Genomic DNA, 23,707 nt, shown 5'->3' with positions numbered 1-23,707 from the left:
TGCCAAGCTTTCGAATCCTGGTCATGTGACCGTGGGAAGGCTGCAACGGTCGTAGTGTGACCAACGGTCATAAGTCACTTTTTTTGAGTGCCATTGTAACTTTGCACAAATACCATATTGTTCGGAGTATAAGACGCACCTTTTCCCCCCTCCCTAAAAGTGGGTGAAAACTTGGGTGCGTCTTATACACAGAATCTAGCTCCACCCACCCACCGCCCCCATCCTTTGGCCTCTGCCTCCCAGCAATTTGCCTCCTTGCAGCAAAAGTGCAATAGGCTACAGCAATCCCTGCAGCCGGAAACAGCTGATGATCAGGAGAAACTGAAAGTGAAACTTGCTCTTTGCTCCACCAGGCAAATTGCTGGGAGGCAGAAGCAGATATTTTTTTCTTGTGCTCATCAGGCTGTTTGCTGCAAGGAGGTAAGTCAGTAACTGTAAATGCCTATAGAATGTTCAAATTATCAGACTTATTTCTTAAAGACTGTTTATTGTTGTTCTAGGCAGCTTAACGAAATGAAGAAGCTTTTTAAAATAAATGCTCGATCTGAAGAGAGGCCCAGTGCTCTTGTATCTTCTTTTAAATAGCAGAGAATAATTTATACTTCCAGAAAGCCACTTCAATTTTAACAGCACCTGTACAAGTATAGTCTGAAATGTAACACAGCAAACAGCGTATATTGTCTGCACTGTTTGCTGTTTGCTGCAAGGAGGCAAATTGCTAGGAAGCAGAGGCAGATATTTTCCCCTTGTTTTCCCTCCCCAAAAGCTAGGTGCGTCTTATACTTCGGAGCGTCTTATACTCTGAAAAATACGGTAAATGGTTATCTTGTGGTTGGCCGCCAACCCCTCCAGCAACCAAATCGGAGGAGGTGGAAGAGATGTGGGAGTCGGGGTCAGCATCAGGGCAACCTGGGGGCTCCGAGAGGGATGAGGGAACGGAGCTGGCAGAGAGAGAGAGAGAGAGAGGCAGAGGCAGAGCCTGGGCCGTCCGTCAGCCCTCAGGTGGAGGGTCAACAGCCCCCCCGGTGTGGAGGTGGCTGATGAGGAAGAGGAGGAACAGCTGCCTGACACACAGATGGGCAAAAGGCAGAGGAGAGGAGAGAAGTGGAAATCTATGGGCCGGTCCTTGGGACGGAAGAGCCAACGCTGCTAGCAAAGCCCCACCCGAGCTCTGGGGATAAAAGGCAGGGAGTGGAAATGAATAGAAGTGACAGAGGAGAGGAGAGCAGAGGAAATCTATGGGCCGGTCCTTGGGATGGAAGAGCCACCACTGCTAGCAAAGCCCCACCCTAGCTCTGGGGATAAAAGGCAGGGGGCGGAGATGAATAGATGTGGCAGAGGAGAGGAGAGCAGTGGAAATCTATGGGCCGGTCCTTGGGATGGAAGAGCCACCACTGCTAGCAAAGCCCCACCCTAGCTCTGGGGATAAAAGGCAGGGGGCGGAGATGAATAGATGTGACAGAGGAGAGGAGAGCAGTGGAAATCTATGGGCTGGTCCTTGGGATGGAAAAGTCACAGCTGCTAGCAAAGCCCCACCTGAGCTCTGGGGATGAAAGACAGGGGGCGGAGATGAATAGATGTGGCAGATGACTATTCATCTCCCTGCCAGACGGACTTGTAAGCCTGCGGTGAGAGAGAGACTTTTTACCGGGGCTGCCGGCGCTCCTAATAAAGGAATCTTTGAGGGGTGGCCGTGTCTGGGGAACTGGGTCAGAACAGGTTATAGGTCGAGAATTACCAGTTGGATACCCTTGTAAAGTTAGGCACTTCCAACACACAACGGCTTCGATCAACACCAGCATGCCTCCCCCCCCCCGGCGGGTGGGGGAGGGAAAAACACCCCACAGATCCAGAATGCTACTTCCCCACCGCCCAAAAATGCAGCTTTTCTGCTTAGACCCAAAGTGCTATTTTTTAATTTAAAAAAATATTTCTTCCTTCTTTAAGGTCTGCGAGCCGCTCAGAGCAATTTTGTTAAAGGTCACAGCCCACATTAGATTAATTATGATGTCTACAGCTCTCTCGCTCTCTCTCTCTGTTATGCTCCGGATTCCTTTCGTTTAGCTTATTGAATTAGATTTTAAAAAAACCAAAAACTCCACCGTATCCAAACTGTCACACTTAAAAAGCTAATTTAAACCCCTCCGGAGCATGAAAACGACCAACTCCCTCCAAGCAAAAGGTTTGCCCGTTTGTAAGTTGATATTTCGCTCGGTTAAAAATGCACACGGGCACCGTTCCGGCATAAATTGCCAGCAAGATCGGCATCTTCTGTGACAGATAAGGGAACCACTGAGACTGCAAAGGTCTCTCTTCCTCCCATTGCAATCGCAGAAGCAATTAATTATTTTTCAACCTCTGTTTTCTTTCTTTTGTGTGAGTTTTTTTTTTTTTCATTTAAAGCGAATGTGTTGAAGACTTTTAACCTGGGCAAAACATCTTGCTCGCCACTGGACTGGAACAGTGGTGAAATTCAATTTTTTTTTTTTAACTCCCGGTTCTGTGGCTTGGTGGGCATGGCAGGGGAAGGATACTGCAAAATCCCCATTCCCTCCCCGCTCCTGGGGGAAGGATTTTGCAAAATCTCCATATGTGCTAATTGTTCCTGACTCTAGGGGGCGGTGATCATCTCCGTTTCAAAGCCGAAGAGCCAGCGCTGTCCGAAAACGTCTCCGTGGTCATGTGGCCGGCATGACTCAACGTCAAAGGCGCATGGAACGCTGTTCCCTTCCCACCAAAGGTGGTTCCTATTTTTCTACTTGCATTTTTTGCCTGCTTTCGAACCACTAGGTTGGCAGAAGCTGGGACAAGGAACGGGGAGCTCACTCCGTTATGCAGCGCTAGGGATTCGAACTGCCAAACTGCCAACTTTTATGGTTGACAAGCTCAGCATCTTAGCCACTGAGCCACCGCATCCCTTTTAAAAAACCCGCATAGGGGAGAGGGAAAGGATAGATTTTAGGAGAGAAGCATCTAGAGAAAACGTCTTTCCGATGGGTGTTTCCCACGCCTCTTTTACGGAGGAATTAAAAATAAAGCGAATCCCACATCCTGTTTTTAAGGGAACCCACGGAAGAAAGAAACAGTCCAAAGCTAAAAATTTTAAGACTGATTCAGAAATTCTATCCATGTTCTCTGGACAGTGTTGTTAAGTTGGTTACTAAGGGAGGGCACAGAGGGAGCGTAATTGTCAGAATAACAGGCTTGGAAGGGACCTTGGAGGTCATCTAGTCCAACCCCCTGGTCGAGCAGGAGACCCTATGCCGTGTCAAACAAACATGGCTCTCCAATCTCTTCTTGAAAACCTCCAGTGTTGGAGCACATCCGCAACTCCTGGTGGCGAGCTGTTCCACTGGTTAATTGTTCTCACGGTCAGGAAATTTCTCCTTAGAGAAATTGCTTCTCTCCTTGATAGGTTTCAATCAGAATAGAGCTGGAAGGGTCCTTGGAGGTCATCCAGTCCAACCCCTTGATCAAGCAGGAGACCCTATGCCAGGGGTTTCGAACTCAGGGACAGGGGGCCGTATGTGGTTGCTTAGATCTGCCCTGCAAACAGTGAAGGACCGGCCCGCGGTGCCTCTGCCAGCTTATACGGAGCTCGGGAAGTTTCTCCTTCGTTCCAGATTGAATCTTTCTTGAATAGCAAAATAATAGAGTTGGAAAGGGAATTTGAAGGTCATTTAGTCCAACCCCCTGCTCGAACAGGAAACCCTCTACCATTCCAGGCAAATAGTTGTCCAATCTCTTATTGAAAACCTCCAAGGATGGAGGACCCATAACTTCTGGTGGCAAGCTGTTCCGCTGATTAATTGTTCTCACTATTAGGATTAATAGTTTTCACTCTCCTCCTTAATTCCAGGTTGCGTCTCTCCTTGATTAGTTTCCACCCATTGCTTCTTCTTCTTCTGCCTTCTGATGCTTTGGAAAATACGTTGTCTCCCCCTCTTCTTTGGGGCAGCCCCTCAAATACTGGAAGACCATTATCATGGATTCCCTACTCAGCAGTTGGGCTAAGTTAGAAGTTCTTAAGTTTTGTGCGCCAGAGGGAAACCCCCAGACGCCTTCTCAGCAAAATGTATTTAAATGCACCAGATAAAATCATTCTTTGCACAGGGAGGCAAACGTATAAGTTGCATCCATCCATCCATCCATCCATCAATAGACAGGAAACTATTTATTTTCGAATATTAACAATGGACAAATGTATAATCTAGTAATATCCGTGCTTCTTTAATTACCCCATTAAATCAATAACAATATCTTTTTTTTTTTTTAAGAGCGTGCTAATTCTAGATAGCCAATTTTATCGCAGTGAGAGTCAAGGGGCCATAAATGATTTCGCTGCCTACGCCGATTATTGAATGAAAAGTTAAATCTCATTAGATGTCAAGTAGAAAGTAATGCTGTAATGTTTTTCCAATCCGAGGCCACTGACATCCTAAAATCTAGCCATGGATTTCCAAAGAGCTCCTCAACCCACACACACCCCTGATTAAAAAAAACCCGGGCTCGATTTGTCGTCCTTTCCAATCCTTATTCAGCTTTTCAAATATTGTTCGTATTTCTCACCCAGATATGCAAACCCATGAATGGTTCCATTTGAGCAGGGAATGTGTTATGAAAACTGCAGAAAAGGAATGGAATAATTTTAAAAAGGTATGAATGAGATTAATATTAATCTATTATTATTATTAACATTAATCATGATTAATGTGATTAATATTAATCCAGTATTTGAGGGGCTGCCATAAAGGAGAGGGGGGCGATTTATTTTCCAAAGCACCCCAAGGCAGGAGACGAAGCAATGGATGGGAACTCATCAAGGAGAGAAGCAACTTGGAAGGAAGGAGAAACTTCCAAGAAAAGACTGGACGGCCATTTGTCTGGAAGGGTATAGGGTCTCCTGCTTGAGAAAGGGGTTGGACTGGATGGCCTCTAAGGTCCCTTCCAGCTGCATTCTGATTGAAACTTATGGAAGCAACCTAAAGTTAAGGAGGAATTTACTGAACAATTAAGCAATTAAACAACTTGCCATCCAAATCTTGTGGCTGCTCCACCACTTAAGGAGAGACGAGGCAGGAGGCCCTTTGGTCTCCTGTTTTGAGCAGGGGGTTGGACTAGAAGACCTCCAAGGTCCCTTCCAGCTCTGTTTTGTCTGTTATCTCAAACGTTTCCACCGTTCTTTTAATTTCTTAAGGTCTCCCTGGGTTCTGATGGTGCCCCCCAAGATGTTTGGTGTTCCCTGAATTTGAGCCCTCTGCCAATTTGCAAAGCCTAATTTCCAACCCCTCCATGAGCCGCGAATAAATAAGTTGCGTGGAATGTTGCTCTGCATAATATTATTCTTTTCCGGCTCAATACACAATTTTTTCTTCCTTTTCTTCCTAGTTTTTGTGCAAAGCAGGATCAGGCCTTCCAGGACAGATGCTCTAAGTGGCCTCAAACATTTGGCTAAATCACTGCATTAGAAGCAGCTGTTTTGGTGACCGCAGACCACGATCGAAGTCATCGAATCAGGTGGTGTTTTCCAGAAACGGAAGATAAAACGTATCGTAAGGAAAACTAGATGGTTAACAGATTAACAGAGTTGGAAGGGACCTTGTGGGTCATCTAGTCCAACCCCCTGCTCAAGTAGGAGACCCTACACCGTTTCTGACAGAGGCCAGCCCAGTCTCTTCTTGAAAGCTTCCAGAGATGAAGCTCCTACAACTTCCGAAGGCAAAGGATTAAATAGGTCCTTACCCCACCACATTTCTGGCAGAGGACAAGTAGGTCTCAACTCACAACAGTTCATACAGTGACTGTTCAAAGTTACGACGACAGTAAAAAAAAGAGACTTATGACTGTTTTTCACTGGTGTGACCACTGCGGCATCCCCATGCTGACGTGATCAATATTCAGGTGCTTGACTACTGGTTCCTATTTATGACGGGTCACGCGATCCCCTTTTGCAACCTTCTGACAAGCGAAGTCCGAAGGGGGAAGCTGGATTCGCTTAACAACCGTGTTCCTAACTGCAGTGATTCACTTAGCAGCGGTGTCCAGAAAGGCGGTAAGATGGGGCAAAGCTCACTGAACAAATGTCTCGCTTAACAACGTAAATTCTGGGCTCAATTGTGGTTGTAAGTCAAGGACTGCCTGTAATATATTCCTTCCTTACTAAGCTGCGTACTTAAGAGGGTCTGCTTGGCCGGGGGTTGGACTAGATGACCTACAAGGTCCCTTCCAACCCTGTTAATCTGTATCAACTATCATAGATTTGGGCCTATTCCCCCCCCCCCCCCCCCGCTTTGAGCCTAAATGTCTCCCCCTGGTGTCTAAACCGGGAATTGCTGCTTTGACGGCTTACAATTCCTTCCAGAGTTTGCCATCCGTTATCCCCTGCTTATGGGTTCTGTAGTTCTGACCGCAGGGCTAGGGGTTGCCCTTTCAGCCCCCGCTGTGGAAATTCCGTGGCCTCCCTCACCTTTGAGGTCCAGATTGCGGGCCCCGTTGGAGTGCTGTGTGACGGTGCGCGAGTCGATCTTCAGGGTGTGGACGTTACTGGTGTCGCGGGACACAATGACGTTGTGCCACTGGTTGTCGTTCACCGGCTTGTCTGAATTCCCCTTCATCAGCGACGGCCCGTTGCCCAGGTCGAAAACGTAGTGGATGTACCTACCGGGTAGCCAGGACAGGAGGAATCAGGAGGGGGGTGGGGAGAAAAGATATTTAATTCAATTCAATCCCATCGATTCTACCTTTCAGCCCAAATTACAACAGGAGATCACGGGTGAGATTCGGACAGTTCGCACCGGTTTGGGCCAAGCGGATGCTAATTTTACATCTGGTTTGCCGAACCAGTAAATTGCATGGACTGGCTGGCCTCACCCGCCCCTCCCCGCCCCTCCCAGAGGTCTCCACGCAGTCTGTTCATCAGGCCAGGTAAGTGGAGGCTCTGGAAGGGTGAAAAAACGGGCCATTTCCCGCTTCCGGAGCCTGGAGGAGGCCATTTTTGCCCTCCTGGAAGCTTGGGGAAAGCCTCTGGAGCCTGGGGAGGGCGAAAACGTGCTGCCGTGAGGAGGCTGAGTAGCCAAGCCCCCATGGCCACACTCACTCAGCAACCGAAACAGAGAACTGGTTGCTAAAATTTTTCAATCCCACCCCTGCTTTAGATGAGTCGCATCAGCCAGCCAAGCCACACCCTCCGTATAAAAGCAGCTGACCAAGGTGGAGAATTTTATTCCAATGCCTCATCAATATTTCCGTTTTTAATGGTTATTTTGGCCTACAAGGCAGGAGGCCAGCTGACAGGGGAATGAAAAGGCCAACCCAGAGTGGGCATCTTCCGAGGGACCCCGACCGAGGGAAGCCCTTAGCAGCCGCTGAACTCGAAAGGGGCAAGAGGAGGAGATTAAACTCTGGTGCCTGGACCTCCGTAAACACAGGTCCACTCTGCACGGCCATCTCTTTGGTCTGCCTGCAATAGGAGATCCCGGAGCTGGGCTGGGGATTGAGTGGGTTTCTCCGTCGGAAGCTTGGCAGGAGACCCCAGAGGGGGAAGTCTGGCGGGTGCAGGGAGGGGGTGGAAAAGCTGAGGTGGTAATTTGGCTTGGTTGGGATTCCTAAAAAGAGGAGAGAGGGAGGAAGGAAAAAGACAGAGGGAGGGAAAAGATGGAGGGAGGGAGGGGAGAGAGGGAGGAAAGAAGGAAAAGAAGAGGGAGGGAAGAAGGAAGGGTAAGGAAAGAGGGAGGGAGGAATGATGGAGCGATGAAAAGGTTGGGTGGAAAGAAGGGAAAAAGCAAGGAGAGAGAAGGATGTAAGGAAGGAATGAGGAAGGAGAAAAAGAAGGGAGAGAGGGAGGAAGGAAAAGGGAGAGAAAGGGAAGGAAGGGAGGGAGGGAGGGAGGGGAAAGAATGAGAGAGGGAGGGAAGAAAAGAAGAGAGAGGGAAAGAAAGAATGGAGGGTAAGGAAAGAGGGAGGGAGGGAGGAATGATGGAGCGATGAAAAGGTTGGGTGGAAAGAAGGGAAAAAGCAAGGAGAGAGAAGGATGTAAGGAAGGAATGAGGAAGGAGAAAAAGAAGGGAGAGAGGGAGGAAGGAAAAGGGAGAGAAAGGGAAGGAAGGGAGGGAGGGAGGGAGGGGAAAGAATGAGAGAGGGAGGGAAGAAAAGAAGAGAGAGGGAAAGAAAGAATGGAGGGTAAGGAAAGAGGGAGGGAGGGAGGAATGATGGAGCGATGAAAAGGTTGGGTGGAAAGAAGGGAAAAAGCAAGGAGAGAGAAGGATGTAAGGAAGGAATGAGGAAGGAGAAAAAGAAGGGAGAGAGGGAGGAAGGAAAAGGGAGAGAAAGGGAAGGAGGGAAGGAAGGGAGGGAGGGAGGGAGGGAGGGAGGAAAAGAAGAGAGAGGGAAGGAAAGAAAGGAGGGTAACAAAAGAGGGAGGGAGGGAGGAATGATGGAGCAATGGAAAGGTTGGGTGGAAAGAAGGAAAAAAGCAAGGATCGAGATGGATGTAAGGAAGGAATGAGAAAGGAGAAAAAGAAGGGAGAGAGGGAGGAAGGAAAAAGACAGAGGGATGGAGGGAGAGAAAGGGAAGGAGAGAGGGAAGGAAGGGAAAAGAGTGAAAGAGGGAGGGAGGAAAAGGAGAGAGAGGGAAGGAAAGAATGGAGGGTAAGAAAAGAGGGAGGGAGGAAGGAATGATGGAGCGATGGAAAGATTGGGTGGAAAGAAGGAAAAAAGCACAGAGAGAGAGAGAGAAAGATGTAAGGAAGGAATGAGAAAGGAGAAAGAAAAGGGAGAGGGAGGGAGGGAGTAGGAAGTTGTTCCTTTAAAGCGGAATTTGTCATGGATGAACGAGTGTGGCTGGGGGGCACCCTGTGTGGGCAAGGAGGATGGCACAGAATCTTCTCCCAGTGGGCAAATGGCTGTTGGGGGGGGGGGGAAGGGGAGGGAATTCTGTCCTGGAGATGGGATTTTCCTCCCCCCACCCCAACACACCAGAGGACACAGTTTGAGCCCCGGCAGAGCCCGAGGGCCAATGCTATCCGTCCATCCGTCCATCTCACCCTTTGACCAGCTCCACCACGATGAAGTCGTTCCCGTTGCCGCTGTTGAAGAGGATGAGCCCGTCGGTGGCCGTGGTCTTGAACTGGAAGAAGAGGTGCATGGAGGCGTAGGCCTGCAGCGTGGCCAGCGCCAGGTAGCTGGCTTTGCTTTTGAACGTCACTGGGTCGGCGATGATGCTGCGCAGGCCGAAGCGGGCGTTGAGCTCGCAGTAGCTGATGTCGCCGTTCTTGCAGAGGTCCATGTAGGGCATCCCATTGAAGACCAGGCTGCTCAGGTGGCCGATAAAGTTGGAGGGCACCATGGAGATGAACCGCCGCTCCGTCATGATGCCCGTCTCGATGTTGTGGAACTCCAGGCGGGTGTGGGCGCCCGCCATCTGCCCTGCTTGGGCCAAGCAAAGGGCGGGGAGGGCAAAATGTTAGCATGCCAAGGCAGCAGGAGGGAGAGGAAATGCCGGGAAAGAGGCTAAATTGGGAAGCGGGGGGGCATGGAGACTGGCAAAGCCCCCTCGCCACTAATCCATCAACCAGAATAGAGCTGGCAGGGACATCTTATACCATTTCAATCAATCAATCCATCCATCCATCCATCCATCCATCCATCCATCCATCAGAATAGAGCTGGCAGGGACCTTGGAGGTCTGCTAGTCCAACCCCCTGCTCAAGCAGGAGATCTTATACCATTTCAATCAACCCATCCATCAATCAATCAGAATAGAGCTGGCAGGGACCTCGGAGGTCTGCTAGTCCAACCCCCTGCTCAAGCAGGAGATTTTATACTAAATCAATCAATCAATCAATCAATCAATCAATCAATCAATCAATCAGGGACCCCCGAGGTGTAACTACAAATGGGGTGGCTATGTAGAGCGTGCAAAGCCACAAACAACGGCAAACCAGTTTTTTTTTTTAAACGTTGTAGAGTGGCAGCTGGACCAAAATCCAGCTGTTTTGTTTCCACTCCTGGATGCCTTGTTCTGAATCTCCCCCTAGTGGCCAAAGTGGGTGACTGTTTGAGATTCTGAGACAGGAAAAGGGCCAGGGTTTTTTTTTTTGGTGAGATCGCTTGCTGCCCTCTTGTGGCAGAAAGCAAGAATGGCAAACGGTTCCTTTTCCACACGCAGGTGAACTCAGGTGTGTTTATTTAATGCCCCAAAATCAGGCAGCCCCTTTTCCAGCTGCACTTTCTATTACAATACGCTCTTCACCTGATGGCCTCAAGAGGAGGGAAGGGAAATGCAGGTGGTCCTCGACTTACGACAATAATGGAGCCCAAAATGTATGTTGTTGAGCAAGACAATTGTTACACGAACCTTGCCCCATTTTACCGCCTTCCCTGCCAGAGTTGGTAAGTGAATTGCTGCAAGTTATTAAGTGAGTCACACGGTTGTTAAGTGAATCCGGCTTCCCCATTTGACTTTGCTTGTCAGGAGGTCGCAAAAGGGGATCCCGTGATCTTGGGACCCTACAACCATCGTAAGTATGAATCAGTCGCCAAATGTCTGAATTTTGATGACGTGATCATGGGGATGCGGCAAAGGTCGTAAGTGTGAAAAATTGGTCCTAAGTCGCCTTTTTCAGTGCCGTTGTAACTTTGGTCACTAAATGAACTGTCGTTATTCGAGGATTGCCTGTATACTCAACCTACAGCCATTCATTTAGTGACCGTTCAAAGTGAAAGATAGCACTGAAAGAAGCAAGTTATGACTGTGTTCCACACTTACGACCGTTGCAGCATCCCCATGGTCACCTGATCAAAATTCAGACACTTGGCAACCGACTCACATTTATGATGGTTGCAGCAATGGATGAAGTCAGATTCGCTTAACCATGGCAGTGATTCGCTTAAGAACCGTGGCAAAAGTGGTCGTAAAATCGGGCATGGCTGCCTTGCTTAGCAACAGAAATTGTGGTTTCTCTCAATTGTGGCCATAAGTCGAGGACTACCTGCGGTCAGAATGGCGGACAAACCTGGAATGGGTCCAGAGAGCTGCATTATAGAGTTAAATCCAGCCAATTAACCCATCTTTCTGTAGCCTAAGGCAGAGGTCTCCAACCTTGGCCCCTTTAAGACTGGTGGACTTCAACTCCCAGAATTCTGGGAGTTGAAGTCCACCAGTCTTAAGGTGGCCAAGGTTGGAGACCCATGGCCTAAGGCAGTGTTTCTCAACCTTGGCAACTTGAAGACGTCCGGACTTCAACTCCCAGAATTCCTCAGCCAGCAAAGTCGCCAACCTTGGCCACGTTAAGACTGGTGGACTTCAACTCCCAGAATTCCTCAGCCAGCAGTCACCAACCTTGGCCCCTTTAAGACTGGTGGACTTCAACTCCCAGAATTCCTCAGCCAGCAGTCACCAACCTTGGCCCCTTTAAGACTGGTGGACTTCAACTCCCAGAATTCCTCAGCCAGCAGTCACCAACCTTGGCCCCTTTAAGACTGGTGGACTTCAACTCCCAGAATTCCTCTGCCAGCAAAGTCACCAACCTTGGCCCTTTTAAGACTGGTGGACTTCTGGGAGTTGAAGTCCACCAGTCTTAAGGTGGCCAAGGTTGGAGACCCATGGCCTAACGCAGTGTTTCTCAACCTTGGCAACTTGAAGACGTCCGGACTTCAACTCCCAGAATTCCCCAGCCAGCGATGCTGGCTGGGGAATTCTGGGATTTGAAGTCCGGACGTCTTCAAGTTGCCAAGGTTGAGAAACACTGGCCTAAGGAGTTGTGTGAACCCACAAGCTTTTTATCACAAGCATCTGTTCCACTCCGGCTTACCTTCCACGGTGACATTGTCCACGGACAGCTGCAGGTTCTTCCCACGCCGGACCACCCGGACGGTGTGCCACTCGTTGTCATTGAGTTTATGGCCAGCAAAGAGCGTTTCTGGCCCTTTACCTGTGGGCAGGACGGTGAGGTCAAGAGGCAGCTGTTTTCGGAGGGGGGAGGGGGTATCGGAGAGCAGCTGGATTCCGCGCCCTCCCACTGGCAACCCCAAACCTCCCCTCTCCCCCCAATTAGGGAATGCAGCCCCAGAGACAGAGAATCCCCAGCCAACAATTTCACAGCACCTTTCATTCCTGGGGTGTGTAACCTCACACACACTTACACACACAAACACATACACACACACACACGCACATGCACACACAGCCCTCGGAAAGCAAGTATGGGCATTTAAACAAGTCCCAGCTTGGTGTGGGTGCAGCCACCTTAATCCCTTATCAAACCTTTTGGTAGATAGAATAGAATAGAATAGAATAGAATAGAATAACAGAGTTGGAAGGGACCTTGGAGGTCTTCTAGTCCAGCCCACTGCTTAGACAGGAAACCCTACATCACTTCAGACAAATGGTTATCCAACATCTTCTTAAAGACTTCCAGTGTTGGGGCATTCACAACTTCTGGAGGCAACTTCTGTTCCACTGATTCATTGTTCTCACTGTCAGGAAATTTCTCCTTAGTTCCAGGTTGCGTCTCTCCTTGATTAGTTTCCACCCATTGCTTCTTGTCCTGCCCTCAGGTGCCTTGGAGAACAGCTTGACTCCCTCTTCTTTGGGGCAGCCCCTGAGATATTGGAAGACTGCTATCATGTCTCCCCTGGTCCTTCTTTTCATTAAACTAGACGTACCCAGTTCCTGCACCCGTTTTTCATAAATGCACACTTTAGATGGGTGTTTCTCCTTTAAAAGTCAGATCCCAGAATTCCCCAGACTCCAGAACCCCACACCTAGAACAGGCCCTCCCCTCCCTCTCTAAGCACCTGCCAGTTCCCCGACTCACCTGCCTCTAAGGATGAAGTGGGTGTCCGGAATTTTGCAGCCAAGCTCCCCTGACAACAGGTGTGAGCCCGGAGCATCCTTCTACAGGCCAAGGCATACCTGTCCGTGGTCTTGATTTAAATTTAGATGGTCCGAGTCGGAAGGGACCTTAGAGGTCATCTAGTCCAACCCCACCGCCCAAGCAGGAGACCCTGCACCATGGCTGACAAACGGCAGTCCAGTCTCTTCTTGTAAGCCAGGCAGGCTTCTGTAGAGGAGGGAGGGGGCTAGTAAAAAAGGGGATTGTGGGTAGAGGGGGATAGATCCTGGCCAAGGCCTCCGGGTGGGGGAGGGTCTTTCGGTACTTGTATCTTGACCCTTCAGAGCAAATCAAGAAGACGATGAAAGGAAGCAGTTAGAAAAGTAGCTTTCTCCCCTGCAGCGCCTGGGGGAAAACTTGCCAAAAATCATTGCCGTGCAATCCCCTGGCTTCAGGAGGCTTTGCATTATGGGTTTTGGGGCAGATGAGAAATATCCACGGAAAAGAAGAAAGAGGTGTTGTCAGGGTAAAGATTTAAGAGCTGACCAGCTGCTACAATGATGTAATGCTGGGAATGAGTCAGCAAGATTTTTTGGGCTGAGATCACTTTAAGATCCTGTAATAAGAAGAGGCCCTGTTGGAGGCATATCTCTTGCTCCATGTGTGCTTCCATGCTGTAATTGCTGATTGTTGTTTCGTTTGAGGTCTGACTAAAGAATGTGTATGTATATAGTCTTTGTAGATACAACCACTATTTAAGTACAAACCTCTGTTTGATCTATTTGCTCCTGGGTTGTCCCATGTGGTAAAGCTGTGCACATTCTCACACGTCTTTAGTCCCAGAAACAAACAAGGAGGCTTCTCAACTAAATTGGCACCCAAAACTGGATGCCACTGGGGCTTAGCAACAGGAGTGGGACTGAAAAATATTAGCAACCGGTTCTCTGCCCAGTTGCTGGGTGGCTATGACCATGGTAGATGTGGGCTACCTTGCCTCCTGCACCACAGTGGGGGAAGGTTTCGCCCTCTCCAGGTACCGGAGGCTTAGCTTGAGCCTCCGGGAGGGCAAAAACAGCCTCTCCGGAGGTCCTCCAGAGGCCAGAAACAGGCCAATTTCTGGACTTCCAATACTTCCAGTAGGCCCGTTGTTCGCCCTCCCAGACTCCTGGGAGGGGTGGGTGGGTGAAGTCAGCCGGTCCTTGCGACAATCGGTTCGTCGAACCGGATGCAAAATTAACACCCGGATTTCCTGAACCGGTGCGAACCGGCTGAATCCCACACTTGCTTAGCAACAAGACCCTAAGGCAGGATCAGAATCCAGAGCCTCTCGGTTTTGAGTCTGGTGCCCTTAACTAGACCCATACTGGGGTGACCAACGATGAAAACTTGAGGACTTGTGGACTTCAACTCCCAGAATTCCTGAGCCAGCCATACCTGGCTCAAGGAATTCTGGGAATTGAAGTCCACAGGTCCTGAAATTGTTATAATTCCCCCCAACCCCTGCTCTACCCCAAATGTGCATTTTGTTGACGGTCTGTGTCTCAAGGAATCGGTGCATCATCCAGGCCGCGAGAAACAAGCCATTTCACCCCAAAGGGCCCAGCCGCAAGATTCTGGGCGGTTTTAGGTTGCTCCTGTGTGGGGTTTTTTTGGGGGGGGGGCTGGAGTTAGCTGCATGGAAGGATATAGGTCTCCCACCACCTTCCCTTTCCACCGATTCACGGCTCCTTTTGTGCCCAATGGACTTTGTATTCTTCTAAATCTGCTTCCGATACCGTAAAGAGGGATCAAATTTTCTGGGTTTGCATCCGTAAGTGAAGGAGAAGGAGAAGGAGAAGGAGAAGGAGAAGGAGAAGGAGAAGGAGAAGGAGAAGGAGAAGGAGAAGGAGAAGGAGAAGAAGAAGAAGAAGAAGAAGAAGAAGAAGAAGAAGAAGAAGAAGAAGAAGAAGAAGAAGAAGAAGAAGAAGAAGAAGAAGAAGAAATATTGCAAAAAAACAGACTTGCATGTCTAATTTAGGAAGATTAGAGAAAAATTCCAGTAGGGAGAAAAGATTAAAACGTTGGAGGGTTTTTTTTTAACCTCGCGGCAAAAGGAGGAACGGAGAGATACGGAGAAATTTTAAAATGCGCAAAGGGGGACATTTTTTTCTCCCTTCCTCGCCATGTTCGACCTTTGGGGTCCTCTTTTCAGAGCTAAATGAAAGAAAATCTCAGTCTTCGAAAAGAACTTCCTTCTTGGGATGTGGAACTCATGGCCATGAGTGTGAGTAGGATCAGGCCTGCATTTATATTCCTTTTAGAATTTTGGCCTGCCACACTTTCTCTTATTTCATTATGCTGTTTCATTAGTGTAGTTGATGGGAGGGGGGAATAGACAGGAGTGAGACTGTGGAATGTATTGTTTTTCATTCTTTACTAGAAGCCAAGGTCATCCTTTGTCTCCGCACCAGTGCACCTGACCGGAAGCAGCTGGGTGTGGATGCCAGCGTGGAAGAAGGAGACCATGTGATGGATTGTGGGTGTGGGGACAAGATCATGAACTTTTAACTGGGTGGGATTCTGATGTCATTTCCAGAATTGGGATTAACACAGATGGGCTAAGATGTCTGCTTTATTAAATTGGAACTTTAAGGATCGTTTTGCCTTGGACTCTGATTTAATTCTGCATGATACTTGGTGCTGACATCTCTGCTCGGAGAGGTGTTTCCTGCCTCTTGAATCACAGGCCTTGCACCCCATCGCTGTGGGGCCACCTACAAGAAGGGACCCCCGTCCTGCCTCTGTTCATTTTTGCCTAATCAATAATCACTGGGCTACTAATGAATCCACCACTATAATATGCAGGAGGCCCTAGGCCATTTCAGACAAGCGGCAGTCCAGCCTCTTCTTAAAAACCTCCAGTGATAGAGCAGCCACAACTTCTGGTGGCAAGCGGTTCCATTGGTTAATTGTCCTCATTGTCAGTCAGTCAGTCAATCAATCAGATCAATCAATGAGAATAGAGCTGAAGGGATCTTCTAGTCCAGCCCTCTACTCAAGCAGGAGACCTTATGCCATTCCAGACAAATGCTTCTCCAATCTCTTCTTAAAAGCCTCCACAATGAAGCACCCACAACTTCTGGTGGCCAGCTGTTCCACTGGTTAATTGTCCTCACTGTCAGGAAGTTCCTCCTTCATTCCAGGTTGTTTCTCTGCTGGATGGGTTTCCATTTGTTGTTTCTTGTCTGACTTCAGGTGCTTTGGAGAATAATTTCTTGGTGGCAGCCGCTCAAATACTGGAATATTTCTACCTTGTCGTTTCCCCCCCCCCCCCAAAGTCCTTCTCCCCCCTAGACTAGCCAGGCCAGTTCCTGCAACCGTTCTTCCTATGTTTCAGCCTCCAGCCCCCTAATCCTCTCGGTTGCTCTTCTCTGCCCTCTTTCCAGAACATTTAAGTATATTCACATATACTTGACTAGCTAACATCATCATTTCAACCAACTCTGAAAGGGCAAGTCATTTGTTTATATCCACCCCCTTCTACCAGTGATGATGTAACTTAGTTGGGTCATGAAACGTCTTCAAGGAAATCACCAAGGATCCCACAGTCCTCCTCCTCCTCCTCCTCTTCCTCCTCCTCCTCCTCCTCCTTCTCTTCCTCCTGCTCCTCCTCTTCCTCCTGCTCCTCCTCTTCCTCCTTCTCTCTTCCTCCTCTTCCTCCTCCTCTTCCTCCTGCTCCTCCTCTTCCTCCTCCTGCTCCTCCTCCTCCTCTTCCTCCTCCTCCTCTCTTCCTCCTCCTCCTCCTCTCTTCCTCCTCCTCCTGCTCCTCCTCCTCTTCTTCCTCCTCCTCTTCCTCTTCCTCCTCCTCCTCCTCTTCTCCTCCTCCTCCTCTTCCTCCTCCTCTTCCTCCTGCTCCTCCTCTTCCTTCTCCTGCTTCTCCTCTTCCTCCTCCTCCTCCTCTTCTTCCTCCTCCTCTCTTCCTCCTCCTCCTCTCTTCCTCCTCCTCCTGCTCCTCCTCCTCCTCTTCTTCCTCCTCCTCCTCCTCTTCCTCCTCTTCTTCCTCCTCCTCTTCCTCCTCCTGCTCCTCTTCTTCCTCCTGCTCCTCCTCTTCCTCCTGCTCCTCTTCCTCCTCCTGCTCCTCTTCTTCCTCCTCCTCCTGCTCCTCCTCCTCTTCTTCCTCCTCCTCTTCTCCTCCTCCTCCTCTTCCTCCTCCTCCTCTTCCTCCTCCTGCTCCTCATCTTCCTCCTGCTCCTCCTCTTCCTCCTGCTCCTCTTCCTCCTCCTCCTCTTCCTCGTCTCTTAGTACTGACAATGTTCCCTAGTTGGGTCATGAAACCTCTGCAAGAAAACCACCAAAGAGCCCACATTCTTCCTCCTCCACCTTCTAGCACTGATGATGTTACCTAGTTGGGTCACAAAATGTCTGCAAGGAAACCACCAAGAATCCTCCTCCCTCCTCCTTCTCCACAAACTCTCCTCCCTTCTAGCACTGATGGTGTTAGCTAGTCAAGTCATGAAACTTCTTCAAGGAAAACCCCAAGCTCCGAGGGAAACCGAGGAGCCCACAGGTGTCTCATTACCTGACTAGGCAACGCCATCAGTGCTGGCAGGGAGTGGCGATCACCCTCTGTTTCTATTCAGCCGCACGCCCTGTCGTTGTTAGGTGTTAAACGGCACCTTCTAGCACTGACGATGTTTCCTAGTTGGGTTATGAAACGCCTGCAAGGAAACCACCAAAGATCCCACATTCCTCCTCCTCCCCCTTCTAGCACTGATGATGTTACCTAGTTGGGTCATGGGACGTCTGCAAGGAAACCACCAAGCTCAGAGAGCACCACGGTTCCCATTTTATTTTTCCCCTCTGAAAGATCGGTTTCTCCAGCCTCCCCCCATCTCCTCTCCCATCTTTCGGCCCCGTCTTCTCCCTTCAAAAGCCTCCCCCCACCCCTCATTCCACAGCCACACATGCAAACACGCACACGCACACACGTGTTTCCCCCTTGCACAAGACCCAAGCGGAGGAGCGGGGGGGAGAGAGGGGAGCCCCCCCCCAACTGCGGGTTTCAAAGCAAGCGAGCTGAAGAAAAAGGAAGGCTTGAAAAGATGGATGCAGAGAAAGAGAAAGAAAGAGAAAGATTCCAAAAGAGAGAAAGAAAGAAGAAGAAGAAAAAAAACAATGAGAAGGCAACTTACTGGGGTTACAGCCTATCCTGACACAGTCTGAGACGGGGTGGGGCGGGGTGGGGAGGGGGAGAGAGAGAAGAGAACGAGAGTTTTATATCCTTCAAGGAAACATTTGTCACCAAACACCCAAAAAAAAACTACAGCAATGCAGGCCACCATCCGGGGACGGGCGACGCCACAAGGGAGACGCTTGCCTTGGCGTAGAGGAGGGTGCCAGGATGCCAACTGGGGGACAGGTGGGAGCCCCTCGATCCGTGACACAAAGAGACAAACCCCAATTTGGTTGTGGGCTGTTTTGTACACAACGAGGGCGAAGGCAGGTTGGTTGACCCCACCTAACGCCGGTGTTTCTCAACCTTTTGGCCACTTTTAAGGCGGGCGGACTTCAACTCCCAGAATTTCCCAGCCAGCACAGCTGACCTGTGCACGAAGGACGGCAGGCGGTTTTAGCAGGATGGGTGATCTGACCGAGGCTTCCCAAGCAAACTCCTTGTTGTCCCGACAAAAACCCTTTCATTAATTGACTGTGAATTCTGCTCCTTCACATCCAGCAAAGTCTTTCAAAGGAGGATTTACGGTCACAGACCTTATCTGGCTTGGAGAGCTGCCAGGCCGATCTCTGCAGAACTTGGCCAGGAGTCTCGGAGAGTCACGAACTGATTAAGTGAACTAATTGTCTCCTGCAAACTCCACTCCCCTTTCACTCCTCTTTTATTTCCTCTGGGACAGGCCCTTCACCGTCCCCCTGTGGCCTTCCTCCCAAGTCAATCCCTGTTCTTTAGCTGTTCCCTTCCTCTGGCCACTCTGCACATGCGCACACTGGGAACAGGCTCCAGATGTTCTTCTGCCCCACTGATGTCTGACTCTGAAGGCAGCTGATAACAGCCAGATGGCCCTGGCCCCCTCTCTGCCTCCGAGCCCTCCTCCGAGCCTTCCCCAGACTCCAAGACTGGCCCAGGTTCCTCCCCAACCCTCCTCACTGTCTGTATCTGCTGCCAGCTCCATTGGCCACTGGTGGGTCGCAACAATGGGTGCGTGCATCTTCAGTGCCTAATGAGGTCAGCTTTCTGGCTGGGGAATTCTGGGAGTTGAAGTCCACCCTCCTCAAAGTTACTCCGGTTGAGAGAGGCTGTCATGCAGCCTTCCTTACCACGGATGCCCAGGGAACGATGCTCAAAATGGGCCCCTGGCCATTGCAAGCATTTAAAAACAGCAGTTTTTGGCATAATCCCAAGTTACGGGGAAGGGGTGTGTGTGTGTGTGTGTCCCATGGCCATGAGAAACCAGCCAGGAGAAGCTTCTGATGCCAATCTTGAATGCTGCGGATTTTTATTCCTCCCATTGATTTTTGGGGCTCCCTCGGTACTGGCAAGCGGCTCCCTTGTCATGATTAGCTGTGCAGAGAAAGGGGGGAAAATTGGGGAGTGGCAGCCTTTCCCCCCCACCCCACCCCAACTCAATGCCTCCCCCACCCACCCCATGGCGAAAGGGCTGCCACCCACGGCCTTTCTGCAAGCTGCACAGCCAGGCCACGCAGCGCGCCGTCAACCTCGGCAGAGCAGTGGGTGCAAGCAGCCACGGGACCGGGAAACGTCTCTCGTGGGAAAAGCAGAAATCCCCAGGGTTATTTTGGGAGGGGGAGAATGTGCTGGGAAGCAAGACGGGGAAGATTGTGGGTGGGGTGGGGGGTGGGGAGAGACAGAGAGAGACACACGCATACACAGAGACAGAGAGACAGATAGACAGACAGACAGAGACAGAGAGGGTGTGACAGAGAGAGAGACAGAGAGAGACAGAGAAAGGGGGAGGGAGGAAGACAGAGAAAGAAACAGAGAAGGAGAGATGGAGGGAGGGAGGGAGAGACAGACAGAGACAGAGACAGAAACAGAGAGGATACAGAGAAAGACAGAACGGGAGGGAGGGAGAGAAACAGAGAGACACACACAGAGACAGAGAGACAGAAAGAGGGGGAGGGAGAGAGAGACAGAGAGAAAAACAGAGGGGGAGAGGGAGGGAGACAGAGATAAGGAGACAGAGAGAGAGAGGGAGGGAGGGAGAGAGAGAAAGAGACACAGAGAGAGACAGAGAGAGAGGGGAGGAGGGAGGGAGGGAGACACACACAGAGACAGGGGGGAAGGGAGAGAGAGAGACTGAGTTTGGGTCCCTGTGGCTGCTTGCTCTGGGCTGGCTGTTTATGCACCAATGAAGGGTCAAAAACCCACAACGAGTGGGGACGGGAGGCATCCAGGAAGCAGAACGAGCTCTCTCTCTCTCAGCCCAGCCACGAAAACGGTGGTCTAATGGCCAGGAGAGAGAGGACAGCTGCCCTTCCCTGGCTAGTTAGAAACACCCAATGAAGAGGCTTAAACTCTGCACCCACATTTGACCCTCAAAGGGGGGGCGCTGGTTGATGGAATCTCTTCCCAAGACAGAATCTTTCATCCCACCCCAGGTGCAGAGAAATCTGAGTAGATTTGGGTGGGTGGGTGTGTATGTGGGTGGGTGGGTTATATTTGAGGAATCAAAATCCACCTGGATCACAGCAGCATCTCCAAGTGCCCCGGGGGGAAAAGACCAGGGAAAGAGAGATCAGGCATTTGGCTGCTGGCTTTAGGCACCCTTATTTCTGGCTGGGTTTTATTCGCGACTGCAACGATTGGCGATATTTGCTGAAAAAGCAGGCAAAACCCCCTTCCAGGAAAGCCATGGGATTACTCATGAGTAAAAGAGAAAAAAAATCCATCGGGGCATGATCATCAGTCCTGACTAAGAGAGCGTTTGAATTATTTTTACAAGTAGTCCTTGCTTAGCGACTTAGCAATCGTTTGAAATTAGGTAATGGTAAAGGTTCCCCTCGCACATGTGCTAGTTGTTCCCAACTCTAGAGGGCGGTGCTCATCTCCATTTCAAAGCCGAAGAGCCAGCGCTGTCCGAAGACGTCTCCGTGGTCATGTGGCTGGCATGACTCAAGGCCGAAGGCGCCCGGAACGCTGTTCCCTTCCCACCAAAGGTGGCTCCTATTTTTCTACTTGCATTTTTTACCTGCTTTCGAACTGCTAGGTTGGCAGAAGCTGGGAGAAGGAACGGGAGCTCACTCCGTTACGCGGATTCGAACTGCCGAACTGCTGACCTTTCTGATCAACAAGCTCAGCGTCTTAGCCACTGAGCCACCTCGTCTCTATGGGTTTGTGTCACCCAAAAGGAAAAAAAAATGCTTTCATCCAATTTGGTTTAATTTCAATTCATCCAAACGAGACAAAAACAGGATGTTCTGGAAGAGGAAATGCTGAGAAATATTTTGCACCTCGCTAGTCCTTCCTTACAAAGTGGGGGGGGGGCTTTTACTCACGAGTATCCCCCTCTGGGATGGGGGCTTTTGCAAGCGGCTCCAGCCCTCCCAAAACAAGCAGCCCAAAGTGTAATATTTCTGCATTCGTGTCCAAGGCAGTGAACGGGTTTCCATTCGCACCCAAGCAGGTGGAGTTTGCAGTTGTGACACGCAGGTTTTTCTGATGATTCCTCTGCCAGAATTAAAACTGCTGGTGAAGCCGTGTGAGGTTCACATCCCCACCCACCTACCCACCCACCGTGTGGCTCCCCGGACAGAGAGAATTGGAGGCCGAGGAGGGGACCACCAGCCCCTGGGAGGGGCCAGGGCCAGCAGGGGTTACCTAGGTTGACCGTGAGTTTCATCTGCCCCCCGTCCAGCTCGAGGCGAAGGGTGTCGGCCGATTCCTTGGAGGTGGTGGCCATCATGAAGCCGTACGCTCGCTGCGACATAAACCGGAGGGACACGTCTTCGGCCTCGGTGTGCATGACCGTAGGCAGCATGATCTTCATGTACATGCTCCCGTCGTAGCTGAGCACGGTGGCCTCTGTCCAGGGGGGAGAGGGGGAAGAAAAGAAAGGCAGGTAAGAATGGAGAATAAAAGCAGACGCTTGGCCTAAGCAATTTCCAGGCGTGGGAATGTCAGAGCTCGGAACTCCCCCAGCCAGGTGGGGAAATCAAAGCAGGCTGGGTGAATACCTCTCCTCTCTACCTATCAGGTGCAGGTGAGGAAGTGAGGTTGCTTTACCCCAAAGCTATTGAAACAACCTGTTTTCTGCCTTCAGGAAATATACTTACTCACTAAACAAAAGGGAGGGAGAGAGGGTGGAAGGAAGGAAGGAAGGAGAATTGGAGAGCAAGGGAAAGGCAGGAAGGCAGGAAAGAAGGAAAGAAAAGAGGAAGGGAGGGAGGGAAGAAGGAAGGAAGGCAAAAAAGATGGAGAGAGGTAAGAAGGAAGGAAAGAAGGCAAGAAAAGAGGGAGGGGGGAATTTAAGAGGAAGGGGAAGGAAGGCAGAAAGGCAGGAAGGATGGCAAGAAAAGATGGAGGGAGGGAGGGAGGGAGGAAGGCCGGAAGGAAGGAAGGAAAGAAAAGAGGAAGGGAGGGAGGAAAGAAGGAAGAAAGGCAAAAAAGATGGAGAGAGGTAAGAAAGAAGGAAAGAAGGGAAGAAAAGAGGGAGGGAGGGAAAATTTAAGAGGAAGGGGGAAGGAAGGCAGAAAGGCAGGAAGGACGGCAAGAAAAGAGGGAGGGAGGGAGGAAGGCAGGAAGGAAGGAAAGAAAAGAGAAGGAAGGGAGGAAAGATGGAAGGAAGGCAAAAAAGATGGAGAGAGGTAAGAAGGAAGGAAAGAAGGCAAGAAAAGAGGGAAGGAGGGTGGGAGGAGAATTTAAGAGGAAGGGGAATGAAGGCTGAGGGTAGGAAGGACGGCAAGAAAGATGGAGGGAGGGAGGGAGGGAGGGAGGGAGGAAGGAAGGAAGGAAGGAAGGAAGGAAGGAAGGAAGGAAGGAAGGAAGGAAGGAAGGAAGGAAGGAAGGAATGGAGCCCTTGATTCAGGGAAAGCTCACCACTAGACCTGATCATGGCCATGGGTTTGCAACCACCAGACTTCAAGCCAGCCCAGTCCCTGAGGTTGTGTGAACCCAGCCTGAGAGCTCCGGTGGCCTCCCGCCAGCCCACCAACCACCCCCTCCTCACCTCTCTCACACAGCCGGCCCAGGTAGCCGGTGCCCAAGCAGTCGCAGATGAAGCGGTTCCAGCCCTCCCGGCACAGGCCTCCGTTGTGACAGGGGGAGCTGCCGCATTGCTTGAGGGTCTCCCGGGAGCAGAAGCTGGAGACCCCGGAGACGCTCTGCACCTCAGCCAAGCGGCGCACGTCCCGGCTCTTGCCGTCGATGAAAAGGTCCCGCACGCAACCCACGTAGCCGTAGTTCAGGAAGGCCGTCCAGACCTCCGGGGGCAGGATGAGGTCCAGGCGGTTTTCGGGGAGGCCCCCCAGGTACATCTCGCTGTCCAGGTCCAAGATCTCGCTGTCCCCACTGGCCAGGAAGGGGGTGCTGCGGCTGTTGACCGAGATGGAACCTGGGGGAGGGAAGGGCTCAAGGTCAACAGAGGGAACCATCCGATCAAAGGAAGAGGAAACCCTTGGCTGGGTTTCTGGATTTCACCATTGGGCTCAACTGTGGCCGTAAATCGAGGACTGCCTGTGTTAGGAATATAATCTAACGGTTGGGTTGGCAATATATAAATCATGTAACAATGTTGTACCTGTTTCTTTAAATCATACTGTAAAATGTGATTGGTTGCTGCTTTTCCTCAATCGGCCATAAGAGGGAGCCAGAATTACTGTTAGCTCTCTGTTCGTTAATGCTGGGCTGATCTGATCTGAGT

General features: G+C 50.4%; 1 protein-coding gene across 1 annotated transcript in view; it reads right to left on the bottom strand.

The window, feature by feature from the left end:
* Window positions 1–6,466: 6,466 nt before the first annotated feature.
* LOC106546310 (neurexin-2) overlaps window positions 6,467–23,707 on the bottom strand; it is a gene marked incomplete at its 3' end in the record, with an annotated part of 196,117 nt that continues 178,876 nt past the window's right edge. Inside the window, 6 exon segments of the mRNA XM_087705333.1 lie at window positions 6,467–6,657; window positions 9,042–9,423; window positions 11,811–11,930; window positions 18,005–18,031; window positions 21,667–21,870; window positions 23,015–23,398. Of these exon segments, the coding sequence (XP_087561459.1) occupies window positions 6,467–6,657; window positions 9,042–9,423; window positions 11,811–11,930; window positions 18,005–18,031; window positions 21,667–21,870; window positions 23,015–23,398 (1,308 nt within the window).

The sequence above is a fragment of the Thamnophis sirtalis genome, unplaced genomic scaffold (genome assembly GCF_051295495.1).
Source record: "Thamnophis sirtalis isolate CommonGarterSnake01/CBP01778 unplaced genomic scaffold, rThaSir2_p1.2 scaffold_2, whole genome shotgun sequence".
Lineage (NCBI taxonomy): Eukaryota > Metazoa > Chordata > Lepidosauria > Squamata > Natricidae > Thamnophis > Thamnophis sirtalis.
Note: the sequence above shows the minus strand (reverse complement) of the source record. Positions and strands in the feature narration are given on the sequence as shown.